The sequence below is a fragment of the Lynx canadensis genome, chromosome D1, assembly GCF_007474595.2.
Source record: "Lynx canadensis isolate LIC74 chromosome D1, mLynCan4.pri.v2, whole genome shotgun sequence".
Lineage (NCBI taxonomy): Eukaryota > Metazoa > Chordata > Mammalia > Carnivora > Felidae > Lynx > Lynx canadensis.
This window is the reverse complement of record NC_044312.2, coordinates 76,217,786-76,234,488: the sequence shown is the minus strand read 5'-3', so window position 1 is coordinate 76,234,488 and position 16,703 is coordinate 76,217,786. Positions and strand designations below refer to the sequence as shown.

The following is a 16,703-nucleotide window of genomic DNA, read 5'->3' as shown; positions in this document are numbered from 1 at the left end:
TCTTCCTGATGGATAGACCCTGTAACTATTATATAATGTCCTTCTTCATCTCTTGTTACAGCCTTTAATTTAAAGTCTAGTTTGTCTGATATAAGTATGGCTACTCCAGCTTTCTTTTGGCTTCCAGTAGCATGGTAAATAGTTCTCCATCCCCTCACTCTGAATCTAAAGGTGTCCTCAGGTCTAAAATGAGTCTCTTGTAGACAGCAAATAGATGGGTCTTGTTTTTTTATCCATTCTGATACCCTATGTCTTTTGGTTGGCGCATTTAATCCGTTTACATTCAGTGTTATTATAGAAAGATACGGGTTTAGAGTCATTGTGATGTCTGTATGTTTTATGCTTGTAGTGACGTCTCTGGTACTTTGTCTCACAGGGTCCCCCTTAGGATCTCTTGTAGGGCTGGTTTAGTGGTGACAAATTCCTTCAGTTTTTGTTTGTTTGGGAAGACCTTTATCTCTCCTTCTATTCTAAATGACAGACTTGCTGGATAAAGGATTCTCGGCTGCATATTTTTGCTGTCTAGCACCCTGAAAATCTCGTGCCAATTCTTTCTGGCCTGCCAAGTTTCAAAAGAGAGATCAGTCACGAGTCTTATAGGTCTCCCTTTATATGTGAGGGCACGTTTACCCCTTGCTGCTTTCAGAATTTTCTCTTTATCCTTGTATTTTGCCAGTTTCACTATGATATGCCGTGCAGAAGATCGATTCAAGTTACGTCTGAAGGGAGTTCTCTGTGCCTCTTGGATTTCAATGCCTTTTTCCTTCCCCAGTTCAGGGAAGTTCTCAGCTATTATTTCTTCAAGTACCCCTTCAGCACCTTTCCCTCTCTCTTCCTCCTCTGGAATACCAATTATGCGTATATTATTTCTTTTTAGTGTATCACTTAGTTCTCTAATTTTCCCCTCATACTCCTGGATTTTTTTATCTCTCTTTTTCTCAGCTTCCTCTTTTTCCATAACTTTATCTTCTAGTTCACCTATTCTCTCCTCTGCCTCTTCCATCCGAGCTGTGGCGGTTTGCATTTTGTTTTGCATTTCCTTTAAAGCGTTTTTCAGCTCCTCGTGACTGTTCCTTAGTCCCTTGATCTCTGTAGCAAGAGATTCTCTGCTGTCCTGTATACTGTTTTCCAGCCCAGCGATTAATTTTATGACTATTATTCTAAATTCACTTTCTGTTATATTATTTAAATCCTTTTTGATCAGCTCATTAGCTGTTGTTATTTCCTGGAGATTCTTCTGAGGGGAATTCTTCCGCTTGGTCATTTTGGATAGTCCCTGGTGTGGTGAGGACCTGCAGGGCACTTCCCCTGTGCTGTGGTGTATAACTGGAGTTGGTGGGCGGGGCCGCAGTCAGTCCTGATGTCTGCCCCCAGCCCACCGCTGGGGCCACAGTCAGACTGGTGTGTGCCTTCTCTTCCCCTCTCCTAGGGGTGGGATTCACTGTGGGGTGGCGTGGCCCGTCTGGGCTACTTGCACACTGCCAGGCTTGTGATGCTGGGGATCTGGCGTATTAGCTGGGGTGGGAAGGCAAGGTGCACGGCGGGAGGGGGGGCAGGCTTAGCTCGCTTCTCCTTAGGTGATCCACTTCAGGAGGGGCCCTGTGGCAGCCGGAGGGAGTCAGATCCGCTGCCGGAGGTTTGGCTCCGCAGAAGCACAGAGTTGGGTGTTTGCGCGGAGCGAGCAATTTCCCTGGCCAGAACCGGTTCCCTTTGGGATTTTGGCTGGGGGATGGGCGGGGGAGATGGCGCTGGCGAGCGCCTTTGTTCCCCGCCAAACTGAGCTCTGTCGTCTGGGGGCTCCGCAGCTCACCCTCCCTTTGTCCTCCAGCCTTCCCGCTTTCCGAGCAGAGCTGTTAACTTATGACCTCCCAGACGCTAAGTCGCACTTGCTGTTGGAACACAGTCCGTCAGGCCCCTCCGCTTTTGCAAGCCGGACTCGAGGGCTCAAGCAGAGGAATTTCTATCCACTCTAAGGACAAGTTATTTTACTCAACTTCAGAGTTTTTTAATTTGTGGACTTTGGCATCCTCTTTGAGTAGGTTTAAATAATGTTTTAATACTGCAGGTGTTTCCTCTACTCAATGAACATACACCTCAAAGTTAATAAGAAGAGGGAAACGTGTCTTTTTAAAAAATTACGTTTTCTTGCACTTGGGTGGCTCAGTCGGTTAAGTGTCCAACTCTTGATTTCGGCTCAGGTCATGGTCTCACGGTCGTGAGATTGAGCCCAGCACATAGCTCTGTGCTGGGTGTGAAGCCTGCTTATGATATTCTCCCTCTCTCTCCTCTGCCTCTCCCTTGTTCATGTGTGCTCGCTCTCTCTCTCAAAAAAACAAAAAAAAATTTCTTTTCTTATGTTTCCAAGGAGAGAGTACAGAAATAGATAGAAAAGCAACTAAACACGGAAAATGAGTTGAAGAAATCCAGATTTTAAAAAGGCTAAAATCCTCTGGGGTCCAATTCAGAAGCCTAGACTCTGTGGTTGGGAAAGATGAAAGATAAGGGCAGGGGAGCAGAATCAAGTGAAAGTATCCAAAATTTTATAGGCAATGCGTAGGGTATACCTGGACTTATATCAAATCTAAACAATATTAGAACTAGATAGAATATGATACAACGCTTCCTTTTATAGGACAGTCCTATATTACGTACAGAATTAGCCACATAATGGGAAAATCTCAGGTAATTTAAATTACTCTGGAGAATGCTTAATAAAGTTTTATACTAGAGACTCATGTATAAATCAACCCTCAGTAAGTTCAATACAACCAGTTCTCCTGGCAATGGCACAAATCACCATTTCTTTGGCTGGGCTCCAGAGGAAGTAGATGGCTTGTAATAGAGTGCCATGTTGTATTAAAACAAATACTTTTAGGGGCGCCTGGGTGGCGCAGTCGGTTAAGCGTCCGACTTCAGCCAGGTCACGATCTCGCGGTCCGTGAGTTCAAGCCCCGCGTCGGGCTCTGGGCTGATGGCTCAGAGCCTGGAGCCTGTTTCCGATTCTGTGTCTCCCTCTCTCTCTGCCCCTCCCCCGTTCATGCTCTGTCTCTCTCTGTCCCAAAAATAAATAAACGTTGAAAAAAAAAATTTAAAAAAAACAAAACAAAACAAAAAAAAAACCAAATACTTTTAGAGGTAAGAATCACATACACTCCACCAAGATGCTCATACTAGAGAAAGACTTGGAAGCTGATAATAACCAAAGAAATGGCAGATGTGTTTTCCACACTGTCCTCATTTGGGGGTACATGTTCACTAAATAAAATGGAAGGTAGAATCATCTGCGCCATTTAGACCATTATTTCTCTCTTGGGCTCTCTCTCTCTCTCTCTCTCTCTTTTTTAACCTTAATAGTTTATTTGGATCAAGTTATATTTACACAAGCTGCTACTCCACTAGATTTGCTAAACAAACAAAAAAACTAAAAAACATTTTAGAGCCCATTAACTTCATGAAGTTGCACAAGTTAAAAAATACATCCTAAGTTCAAGAGCAATTTATGTAATTTTATAATTGCTTTTCAATACTTTGTTAAACAGTGTCATTATATTTGAGGGATATTTTCAAAACATCTTCCCACAAAACATCCTTTGGTTCTATTCTCATCCATCATATCTGGACCAAGTGTGCCATAAGTCAGACCTGACAAGACAAGCCATAAATGAGTATCCCAATTCTCTACTGGATATCACTACTTGGATATCTTAAAGATATTTCAAATTCAACATATAATAATTGAGCTCCGATCCTCAACCTCTAACCCTGTTCTTCCAGTTTCCTTTGTCTTAAAAGAGAGTACCATCACTCTTCAAAATGTAAAAGGAAGAAACCTCGGAGTTACCACTGTCATCTCCTTTCCTCATCCTCCATTATCTATTCCATTCTCAAGTCCTATCAATTTCACCTTCCAGATCACTCTTGAATAAGTCTACCTTTCTTCATCTCCACTAAAATTGCCTTTTGTAAAGCACTGCCATTTCTTGCCTGAACTACTATAACAGCCTACCCACCGGTGTCTCACATCCATCTTGATCTCCATTTGTTCTCTATGTTCCAGCCACGATCTTTCCCAAGTGCCCTTCAGATACATCACTCTCTGCTAAAAAACTCTGATTATTTCCCACTAGTCTAAGGAAAAGGCCCAATAGCATAAGGTGCTAATGACCCAGACAGCTCTCCACCCTCCCTAAATACCATGGTCTCCATGTTCCAGCCTGGGCTTCTTTCACCAGCCCTTTCATTCATTATGCTTCTGACACTAGATGCCTTTCTTTTGGTTTCTTTTTAATAAACTTTTTAATTTAAATATTACATACATGCAAAAGATACAGACATTTAAAGCTAATGTAAGAATTATTTTCTATTCTGAAAAAAAGTTTTACGGAAGTACACAAGTATAAAATACACAACACACATGTATAAAAGTGAGCAAATCATTGTGATTTAGCTCAGTAAGCTTATACAAAGTGAGTACACTCAACCACTACTCAGACCAAGATACAGACCCCAGGGGGCGCCTGGGTGGCTCAGTTGGTTAAGTGTCCGACGTCAGTTCAGGTCATGACCTCACCGTTTGTGAGTCTGAGCCCCATGTTGGGTTCTGTGCTGGCAGCTCAGAGCCTGGAGGCTGCTTCAGATTCTGTGTCTCTGTCTCTCTCTGACCCTTCCCTACTTGTGCACAGTCTCTCTTTCTCTGTCAAAAATAACTAAACATTAAAAAAAAAATTTTTTTTTTAATTTTTTTTTTTCCAACGTTTATTTATTTTTGGGACAGAGAGAGACAGAGCATGAACGGGGGAGGGGCAGAGAGAGAGGGAGACACAGAATCGGAAACAGGCTCCAGGCTCTGAGCCATCAGCCCAGAGCCCGACGCGGGGCTCGAACTCACGGACCACGAGATCGTGACCTGGCTGAAGTCGGATGCTTAACCGACTGCGCCACCCAGGCGCCCCTAAAAAAATTTTTTAAAGGAAAAAAAAAGATACCCCAGACCTTTACCATTCTCTTTCCAATGATTAAGTACTCCCTACATTTTTATCACTACATTATTAGTTTAGCTTGTTTTACAAATTTAAATATTGAAACTTTTCTGTATCTGGCTTTTTCTTTCATGAAAAATTCATCCATGTTGTAATGTAATCCAAGATCATCTTTTTTCATTGATGTATACTACTCCACAAATATACCACATTTATTTATCCATTTTACTACTGACAATGTTTAGCTTGTTTTCAGTTTGGTATTATAATGAAGTATACTGCAATGGACACTTGTGTACATGTCTTTTGGTAAACATATGAACACATCTCTAAGAGTGAAGACCTAAGAGTGAAATGGTTAAGCCATAGAATAAGCACCTGTTCAGCTTTGGTAGCTGTAGCAAGGAGCTGAGATGTATGGAAACAATTGAGCACAGTGCCTTTGCCTCATCACTCTTATGCATTTCTTAGAATGCAGTCATTAGTGTGATTCTTTCTTTCTTTAAAATTTTTTTTTAATTAGTTTTCTTTATTTTTGAGAGGCAGAGAGAGACTGAGTGCGTGGGGGGGAGGGGCAGAGAGAGAGGGAGACACAAAATCTGAAGCTGGCTCCAGGTTCTGAGCTGTCAGCACAGAGCCTGATGCAGGACCCAGTCTCATGAACTGTGAGATCATGACCTGAGCCGAAGTCGGACGCTTAACCGACTGAGCCACCCAGGCGCCCCTAGTGTGATTCTTTAAAAACATCCATGTATGAAAATTTTCAAGCATATATACAATTGTAGAACCTCTGAGTACCTATCCTCTATATTCAAGCTACCAGTATTTGGCACATTTACTTCATCTATTCTTCCTCCACCTCCTTTTTTGCTGAGCTGTTTTTGAAACAAATGCCTGATAAGTCATTTCTCCCTTACATATGTACTTCAGTTTATATCTCTGAAAAATATGGACATTTCTTATATAACTAGAATGCCCTTATTACACGTAACATAAGGTGAATTTAAATATGTTTCCCTCATTTATGCTTCGTAAACTGTTTTGGCTTATTATTATATTCCCAATGCCTTGTAGCTCTTAGCACATAATACTACTCAAAAATAGTTTCTGGGACTACGTGAAGAGATTTCAGTATCCTCACCACCATCTAAAACTAACTACAAAGGTTCAGGTTTCAAAGAGTACAAAGTTCAGGACCATGCCTTAGATCATATGGTCATTTATATCAGGAGAAACCTAAAACTGACTGTAGAGGTGGAATCACATAATTACAAATGTTCTCCCCCTGCACATAAAATTTACTTAATTAAGCCTATTAAAATATATACCAGATGTCCCACTAGAATCTATGATGCAAGTTCAAAACAAATCTTACTATTTCTAAGCAGCACAGATGTGTTTTAATAATTAGTTTCTCTAGCTGATTAGCTTTGCAAGGTCAAAATTAGGTCAATTTACACCTAAAAGTACTAAGAACTGATTTAAAACCCAAGAATGAGTTTGGAATTAGCAGGTTTCTACTGTCAGAGATTTTTCAAGAGCTTTGAAAGAAGATTTAAATACACAATTACAAAGAAATAGGTTCATCTAAAGTTTTTCTGTAAGCTATTAGAAAAATTTAAAGCTTAATTAAAAAGTAAAATAACAAAAGAGTACTATTCAGTAAGGAAACACTGAAGTTTGAATTTTAAACATTTTAAAGTTTTATTTAATAACACTTGCATTGATAGGGGTGCCTGGGTGGCTTAGTTGGTTAAGTGTCTGACTCTTGGTTTTGGCTCAGGTCATGAACCCAGAGTTGTGGGCTTGAGCCCCACATTGGGTTCCACATTGAGCATGGAGCCTGCTTAAGATTCTCTTTCTCCCTCAGTCTCTCTCCCCTGCTTGCTCACTCACTCTTTATCAAAATAAAATAATAAAATAAAATAAAATAAAATAAAATAAAATAAAATAAAATAAAAAAAGTTTTTAAAAATAACACTTGCATTAGCCTTAAAAACCTTTAACCCAGAGAAGAAAGCAGGAAAAGACCTCTCTGACCTCAGCCGTAGCAATCTCTTATTCGACACATCCCCAAAGGCAAGGGAATTAAAAGCAAAAATGAATTACTGGGACCTTATGAAGATAAAAAGCTTCTGCACAGCAAAGGAAACAACCAACAAAACTAAAAGGCAACCAATGCAATGGGAAAAGATATTTGCAAATGACATATCGGACAAAGGGCTAGTATCCAAAATCTATAAAGAGCTCACCAAACTCCACACCCGAAAAACAAATAACCCAGTGAAGAAATGGGCAGAAAACATGAATAGACACTTCTCTAAAGAAGACATCCGAATGGCCAACAGGCACATGAAAAGATGCTCAACGTCGCTCCTTATCAGGGAAATACAAATCAAAACCACACTCAGATATCACCTCATGCCAGTCAGAGTGGCCAAAATGAACAAATCAGGAGACTATAGATGCTGGAGAGGATGTGGAGAAACGGGAACCCTCTTGCACTGTTGGTGGGAATGCAAATTGGTGCAGCCACTCTGGAAAACAGTGTGGAGGTTCCTCAGAAAATTAAAAATAGACCTACCCTATGACCGCAATAGCACTGCTAGGAATTTACCCAAGGGATTCAGCAGTACTGATGCATAGGGGCACTTGTACCCCAATGTTTATAGCAGCACTCTCAACAATAGCCAAATTATGGAAAGAGCCTAAATGTCCATCAACTGATGAATGGATAAAGAAATTGTGGTTTATATACACAATGGAGTACTACATGGCAATGAGAAAGAACAAAATATGGCCCTTTGTAGCAACATGGATGGAACTGGAGAGTGTGATGCTAAGTGAAATAAGCCATACAGAGAAAGACAGATACCATATGTTTTCACTCTTATGTGGATCCTGAGAAACTTAACAGAAACCCATGGGGGAGGGGAAGGGAAAAAAAAAAAAAGAGGTTAGAGTGGGAGAGAGCCAAAGCATAAGAGACTCTTAAAAACTGAGAACTGAGGGTTGATCGGGGGTGGGAGGGAGGGGAGGGTGGGTGATGGGTATTGAGGAGGGCACCTTTTGGGATGAGCACTGGGTGTTGTATGGAAACCAATTTGACAATAAATTTCATATATTGAAAAAAAAAAAAAAAAAAAAAAATAAATAAATAAATAAATAAATAAAAATTAGTATCCTAAAAAAACAAAACAAAAACCTTTAACACAAAGACTTGTTTTGACTCCATTGAAAGCTAAATATCAGTGCCTCTTAAATATATCTTTCTACCATTTATCAAGTATTTCATTTAAAAAAAGGGGGGGGAACCAAAATGAGAATTGGGAAGCAACACACGATTTATTTTTAGTTCATGAATTTGTTTATGTTCATTTTCTTTTCTTAACTTTCAAAACTCTTCAATATGTAGGCCCAGATTTTCCAGACGGCTTTTAAAAACAACATATACTTCTGTTTCTACTTAGGATTTAGAGGTTTGCAAAAGATCTTCACTATGACATAACAATAAAAAAAAATGCATTGGCAAAGCTAAATCATCATATTTTTCATTAACCATCGAAGAGCCGTGGATGCAAAGAAGTCTAGGTAAACTATTTTCAGAGAGGAATGAGCCAGCTCTCCTAGTTGAGGAGAGAGAAGCAGTGGCTTTCATACCTAATGGCATTTACCCAATGCTAGGCCCTGGGTGGGAAAAGGAGCAAAAATACCAGAGGCACAGCCACTTAGCTGGGACAAGGGGAACCCAACCAATTTTAATGGGCGGGTCTGAGCTAGCATGGTGCACTAGAAACTGGAAGCCTGAAAGGCAGAGCTAGCAAACCAAGAAGGTGGATGAAGCTGGTGGTGGTGCTGCAAAGCTGGCAGAGGTTTTCTTGCAATGCTTGGATCACAAAGCCAAAATCATCTGCAACCACACAATTCACTGTCACCTTTAACATGATATTACCATTCAACTCTCTGCTATTCCAGAAACTCTTGCCCAGGAAGACGAGGTAGTTTCAGGCACCTCAAGAAAACCTGTTTATATGAACAACAGACCTTTCAACTAATCCTGAGAGCAAATACCCTCTTCTTAGGAAGAGGCGGCTCAACTAGACTTTACTCTTCAAGATTCACTTTGAAACTCACCTCTCATTGGGTCTACCAATTCTTAGCAAGGCCATGAGCCACACCAAATCCATGTCAGGACCTTTCCTCTCCCTGGTAAACCCTTGCTCTGCATTGAGAGATCCACTGCAAATCAGATTTCTCAAACCTCATAAATATCCTGACTTTGTCTTCCTCCCTAAACTCAGCTGTATTTCGATGGCCTTCCCAGGAAGTTCGTGAGAGGAAGGGGCCTGATCCTGTGCCCAAGACTTTGGAAATTAACTGCAGTGATACCCAGCCCTAACCAAGCTCAATCCCAGATTAGATGAAAGGATCAGCCCCAACCCCCAACAATCCTAGCTGCCAGACAGAGATAAGTGGAAGACCTTCTAGAAGAAAATATTACCTATCTTAGTCTGTACTGTCCTTTCCTATAGTGACTACCACAAAATATAAAATTATGAAATATAAGAAGAAACAGCAAAATGTGACCCATAATCAAAAGAAAAAAAGCCACAGAAGTAGAATCACAGTTGGCTCAGGGAAGTAGCAAATGGACCTTAAAAGAATGATTATAAGTATGTTAAGGAAACATATCAACTGTATCAAATATCAATCTCAACATATCAATCTTTACATGTCAAAGATTTATGTGAGTACGTAACCTGAAAAAATCATCCTAAAGTTTTCATTTTTAAAGTAAACAAGTCATTTGTATACAAAAGGCAAGATGAAAAGTCATTTAATGTATACTAGGGTTATGAAAAAGGATGCTTGGCTGTAACTTTAAGGAGCTTATAAAGACAGATGCCAATATAAATGCTGCTGGGATACGAGGGAGAGAATATTACACAATTACAAAAAAGACATTAAAAATAAACTAGAACTCACAACATAAACCATATTAGTTCTAAATTGTATGGCCTTAAACCATTTGCTTTTGAACACTTACAAACTTTCCATAAAATTATGGGCCTTATTGTTTATTTACTACAAGGTTAGGCAGGCTGCTATGATAGAAAGTCAGTTGCTAACTAAAGTTTATATCCCATCATAAAAGAAAAGGCAATGTGGCCTAAACTGTCAATAATATCATGATACGTAAAAAATGCTCAGAAAATTGCTATGTATGTGCTACTAGTATTCAGTGGAAAATTATCCTGTAACCAAGACCCAAGACATTTACGTATGAATATCATATCATGTTAAATTCCCCCCAAAACACAAAAACCGGTTTTTTAATGCAAAACACTACAATAAAACTGCTATCAAATTTCTTCTTTGGTATGTGTATGTGCCTGTGTGTGTTGGTGGTGAAGACCACAAAGAAAAGATGTTTTCTATTAAGGGTTCTAAGAAACTTGAGAAAGCCATCTAAAAACACTATCAGTCTACAGCACACATGCTTTTGAAATTAAATGCAAAGGGGGTGTTCTTAGCATCTTGTTAGTTTGAAAAATCCAATTTCCTCTAATATTTTAATTAGGCTACAATTTTGGAATCTCATTAGAAATACACGGTTATGCATTTATTTAAAATGGGCTTAACTACTCGGAGAGATCATCCATCTTACTTTCTGGCTATGCATTCAAGTTTTAAGCCCAAGAAAAGAAGTATGTATTACGTTTGAAGGTCTGTACTTAGCAGTATAAAACCAGATAAATTTTTCTTCATTCTATCTAAAAAAAGCCACACCTCTTCCCTCCCCAAAGTAACTCTTTCCATCTTTTTTGCCAGGCATCGCTTTTCTTTAGTATTTTCACTAACTCTTCTTATAATATAAAGGAGAAACAAAGTTCCAATTAGGCACGCATCCTTTTTAATACCTTTGTTATGGATTATTCCCAAGTAACCAGGCGAATAATCTATCTATTCAAAAGTAGCCTTAGAGACTAAGCTTGCATAATAGCTCCAGATGGTTGGTAGCAAAAGAGTATAAGGAGCTGGCACCACCTCAAAGAACAGAAGATAGTTGGAGTAGATATGGATGGACAGTTGGGACTCTACAAATAATGAAAACGTAATAAAGGCACCACAGGCCACAAAACCTTACTCGTGCCAGGCTCGTGTTAGGATAAGCATGCTGGGAAGGAAGGAAAGTTCCCAAGAAATGTAGATGCTTGACCAAATAACGATACATTTACTCTGAAAGAGTGAAGAAAAAATTTCCGAAGATCTTTTTCTCTGCAGCAAAGAGGACGATGGGATATGTGACTTATTTTATCATATAAATCTGTCAGCCCTATCTCTGAGGAAGAGTGCATTTTGATCACACTCTCCTTCTCTCTCCCTTCCAAGAACTGCTAGACTACAGGCCGAGAATCACATTTTTCGTATCTGTTTTATATGCAACACGGTTTAGATTTTACAGATCTGTTCCAAATGCAACATGCTACCTGGAATGCTTCCACATGTGGAATATCTCATTCCTAAGTTTCTTTATGTTCTTTAATAGTTTGTACAATCCCACCAAGGTGGTCTTCTGGGGTCAAGATATTTCAAAAGCAAAACATAGTGATTTATTTTTCTCCACCCATAAAATAAGAATATAAGTACCCACCTCAAATGGTTATTAAGAAGACCAAATGAAATAATGTTTTTGTTTTGTTTTGTTTTGTTTTTTAAATTTTTTTTTTCAACGTTTATTTATTTTTGGGACAGAGAGAGACAGAGCACGAACGGGGGAGGGGCAGAGAGAGAGGGAGACACAGAATCGGAAACAGGCTCCAGGCTCTGAGCCCATCAGCCCAGAGCCTGACGCGGGGCTCGAACTCCCGGACCGCGAGATCGTGACCTGGCTGAAGTCGGACGCTTAACCGACTGCGCCACCCAGGCGCCCCTGAAATAATGTTTTTAAAGTGATTAGCACATTGCCTGACATGCGAGTGTTCAAGGACTTAGACATTATCACCAAGACAGTTTATAATGACTAATTATTGACAGAATAATCTCAGCAGGGTTAACACTGAGTAAGTGCTAGAATTTATATGTTTGGTACCTGGCATGCATCTAATACATATCATTTGAAACTATACATTCCTCTCAAGGTGAATTACAGACTATGTTTTCAGCAGTGATCAGACATATACAAGTCCACTCCAATCTTCTGCCACTTTCTCATTTCCAGACTTTTACGTTAAAATCATTCAGGCAAGTTGGAAATAAAAATATAAATCTAAAAGGTTCTTTACAGATATAAGAGACCAGTTTATTTTTTATTCATTTTTCTTATGGAACACTGTACAGGAACAAATGCAGCAAATACTTATTTGATATATTCCTTAATACAAAAGTTTTGATTACAATCTTTGTGTGAAACAGACTTTACCAGCTTTTTTTCATGTTTTATTTCTATTTTACTCTTTTAAATATACGGAATAAAACAAAGATAATTAACAGATACATATAAGTTCTTTCAACATAAAGTTTCTTGTACTCTATGGCAAATAATAGGAATAGAAAATAATTCTATATATGCATTGTGAAACTCTTTCTGTAGCATTAACACTACTGCAGCTAAAACTACTTTCTAAGGCTTTTTAATTGCTAGGGTACAACATGACCTATGTGTAGCCAAACAGATATGTTGGCTGAAGATCTGTAAGGAGGAACTGGACAGCATGAGCTGGGCAGGGGGCACAGAAACAGGATGATAGTGAAGAGTTTTATTCACCTGGGATTGACAGTGGTGGCTACCACTTACTGAGTGGGCCAGGGGCACTAGGGCTTACAGGGCCTGAAGTGGCGGGGGCAGCTTTGTAGCAGGCTAATTCTCAGATGTGGTTTCAGAGTATTTTCTACTGAGGCACCTGGGTGGCTCAGTCGGTTAAGCATCTGGCTCAGTCGGTTAAGCATCTGGCTCTTGGTTTTGGCTCAGGTCATGATCTTACAGTGGTTCAGGAGTTCAAGCCCCTGTAACGAGCCCTGCTCTGGAGCCTACCTAGGATTTGCAAGATCTCCCTCTCTTGCCCTGCTTGTGCATGTGCTCGCGCTCCCTCTCTGTCTCTCAAAATAAATAAATAAACACAAAAAAAGAGTATTTTCTAGAAGTTCAAAACACAGTCTATTCCTTTACCTCTTCCAATGTGTCTGGGAATGATGTTATTTAACTCTTTAGTAAATCCCCTTCTGCTTTAACGAGTGATTTGGACTTTGTTGTCTGAAACTAAGAACACTGACCAATAACCCAAAAAATAGAGAACATTTTAAAAAACTCAATAAACTCATCTGTCTACATAATGTTAAAAAATATGCACAACTGAAAACAGCTTTTGAGGTCTTCACTACAGTTTTACATTTGCTCTACTTTGATTCATGCAAAGGACACTGAAAGTAGATCTGAAATAATATTATTTAATAATATTGGTATTATGGCATTTTCTATCTAAGAATTCCTTTACAGATAGATCAAATGTCATTAATCTAGAGGCCTTTTTTTTTTTTTTTTTTTTTTTTTTTTAACTCTCACGGATCACTAACATCAAAACACAGGGTAAATCTAAGAGTTAAAGCCTTTAGCCTATAATGTCAATTGACCAAATCATTTTAGTTACTAAAACGGACAATTAGAAAATCTGAGAGAAATGAATGAGAGGAATGAAATTTTGTTTTTATCAGTTAAATGAACATAATGATTCCCCCCAAATCATAAATCTGTAATCTAGATATTTACCTTTTAAAATTGTAAAACCAACTTTAACAAAAAGAATTCCTCAAAACATCAAAGCACACTGTTAAACTCATTTGGATGTAAAATAATTATTGGATCAAAATAAACTGAGACAATTTTTAAAAAGCCGTAAAATATTTCATGTGTCAATGGTTCAAAAAATCAAGTTTAAGACTCAAAGTTAACATAACTATAATCTGTTTCACACAGTTCCTAACTATACAGTTTTCAGTGAATTTTTGTTTTGACAGACAGAGAACGAGTGGGGGAGTGGCAGACAAAGAGGGAGACAGAGGATCCAAAGCAGGCTATGCACTGACAGCAGAGAGCCCAATGTGGGGCTTGAACTCACGAGCCGTGAGGTCATGATCTAAGCTGAAGTTGGATGCTTAACTGACTAAGCCCCACAGGCGCCCCCAAAATTTTAATTTTGTATAGGTATGATTAATATTTCAAAACCTATACAATTTTTTAAAAAATATATCAATATTGCCTATGTGAATTCATACTTTTTTAAGTAAAGGCCCACATTTTATTAATATTCTGAGTCTCCTGGAAAAAACAAATACTGTTATCTTAGTATTAATATACATTTACAAATTATTTAAGAAAAAAGGGGCGCCTGGGTGGCGCAGTTGGTTAAGCGTCCGACTTCAGCCAGGTCACGATCTCGCGGTCCGTGAGTTCGAGCCCCGCGTCAGGCTCTGGGCTGATGGCTCGGAGCCTGGAGCCTGTTTCCGATTCTGTGTCTCCCTCTCTCTCTGCCCCTCCCCCGTTCATGCTCTGTCTCTCTCTGTCCCAAAAATAAATAAACGTTGAAAAAAAAAAAATAAAAAAAAAAAAAATAAAAAAAAAAAAAAACAAATTATTTAAGAAAAATATTTATATATTTTAATAACCCTTCTGGCTACTTTTTAGGTGTTTCTACATATATTAACTCATTAATCTGTTTAATTAGTTTTTAAGATAGAAGTTATTACCATTTTTCTTAAAGCAGTTGATTAATCTGAGGTATAGATTACTTAGGTAATTTAAATAAAGTAACAAACTAGTGAGTGACAGAACCAAATGTGCATCCATATTTGTCTAACTTTTCTAATGCCCATACTTGTTCTGTTACACCATGATGTTTCTTTAAGGAAAGGTAAATCATCAGTTTATTATGTCTCACACAGGAATATAAAATATTATACCAAATAAACGTATTTTACTTCCATCTACATTGAGTGTTAAGAGTTATTAAGAGTTGTATGACATGAACTTCTGTCTATGAAGATAAAGATGCGTGTTCTCAATTAGTTACATGAGAGGCAATAAAGAAGAGTCTATAAAAAAATCATTATGCAAACATGACTTTCTCCTCTGAACTAAACTAACTTTTTTGAAGTCTACTGACCTATCAAAACAGATCTGTTCAATAGCCTAACAAAGGCAAAGATAGAGTGTCAAAGGCAATAGTCTTTTCCATTTATCACAAGTCTGGTAATTAATTCATTAGCCTGCCAATCAACTGTACTGCTAGTGAAATTTGTGAGAGTAGAATGAAATAGCTTACCGTGCACATGGATGTCTTTGTAATTTTCAGGGTAAAATCCGAAGAAAACTCCAAAGCTGAGACAGAGGTTGTATGGCAATCTATTTGCTACCCGTTAAAAAAGAGTAGAGGGAAGAATTTACTAAAATCGTGAAAACAAAACCAAAAACAAACAGATAAATATTACTTCTTTTTTATGCAAAAAGAATTACTGTAAACAGATGTTTTGCAAGGTTTAATCATTCAAACCTCACTTCTGGGATTGTTTGCAAATTTAAGGGCTACTAGCACTATCATTTAGTTAATTTTTATTTAAACCAAGTTAGTATTTTTAGTTAGACTTCTTGTAAGAATACTATATATCAAATCATGCCTCTGATGTGCTGTTAAAGTTTTTCTAAGATACATTCAAATACTTTCAAATACATTTTTTTCCCTGTGCTCCAACTAAAATCATTTTGTATACAACCAGTGGTACACATTTGCTATAAATTATGCATGATAAGAGTCAACATTTTCATAGGAAATGCCAACTTGAAAACATATGGTAATGAAAAGGATAAGGTGTTTTAGAATTCTATTTTGTAATTGGATTTGAAGTTTGTTAGATATTAGGAAAACGGTAACAGTTATAACCAACGAGCCAAACCAATTATGAAGGTTCCACTCAGGAAAAAAATGGCCAAAGAGCCTCATGTTCCTGTTCTGCCCTAGTTCAAGCCCTTCTTCACTTGACTATGGGGAGCGGACTATGGGGAGTGGTTTCAAGCCAGGGCAGTGAAACCAGAAGGGATGCTGTGGAGGCCTGACTTGCCATGAGCAGACTATGACACAGCATACACCATGCACAGGACTATATACTTGAGGCATTACCCTCTTTAAGAGAGCTTCAGAAAATTTAAAAGAAGTTACAGTTTGGTTGCCTGTTACTTGTAGAGGACTGTGGAACAGGGAACAAAATATATTTACCTAAACAAACAAATAAATGATTAATATTTAAAAAACAAAGAGAAAGGGTATGTGTACCTTTTAAACATCTTTGTTTTCAGTCTAAAAACTTCTATTTCAACTATTTATTCATAGTAGTCTTTGGCATTAAACAGAGAGATCACTGGAGACAAAAATTAGCCCCTCCCCCTAACAACTCTCCTTTTTGCTTAGCCTTGAGGCTGAGTTGGCTATAACTGTACACTCCTACCCTGAACCAAAAAATCCAAATAAATCTCTTACTATCAGCGTACCACAGCATTGAACAATCCTATAATCATTAGCCAGGCTATAGTTTTTTTTCTTAAAAGCCGAAAGCAATTTTAATCAGCTTGCTCTTGTTGAGAAACTTTACATGGTTATTACTCTATGCCAACTTTAAATATTTTACCTATTAAGAAAATTAACAAATATTTACTGAATATCCATTTTATGCAGA

At 38.3% G+C, this 16,703-nt stretch overlaps 1 protein-coding gene across 1 annotated transcript in view; it reads right to left on the bottom strand.

Annotated features, from left to right (window-relative positions):
• PRMT3 (protein arginine methyltransferase 3) overlaps positions 1–16,703 on the bottom strand; it is a 143,740-nt gene that overhangs the window by 35,413 nt on the left and 91,624 nt on the right. Inside the window, 1 exon segment of the mRNA XM_030331855.1 lies at positions 15,299–15,385. Coding sequence (XP_030187715.1) covers positions 15,299–15,385 — 87 coding nt within the window.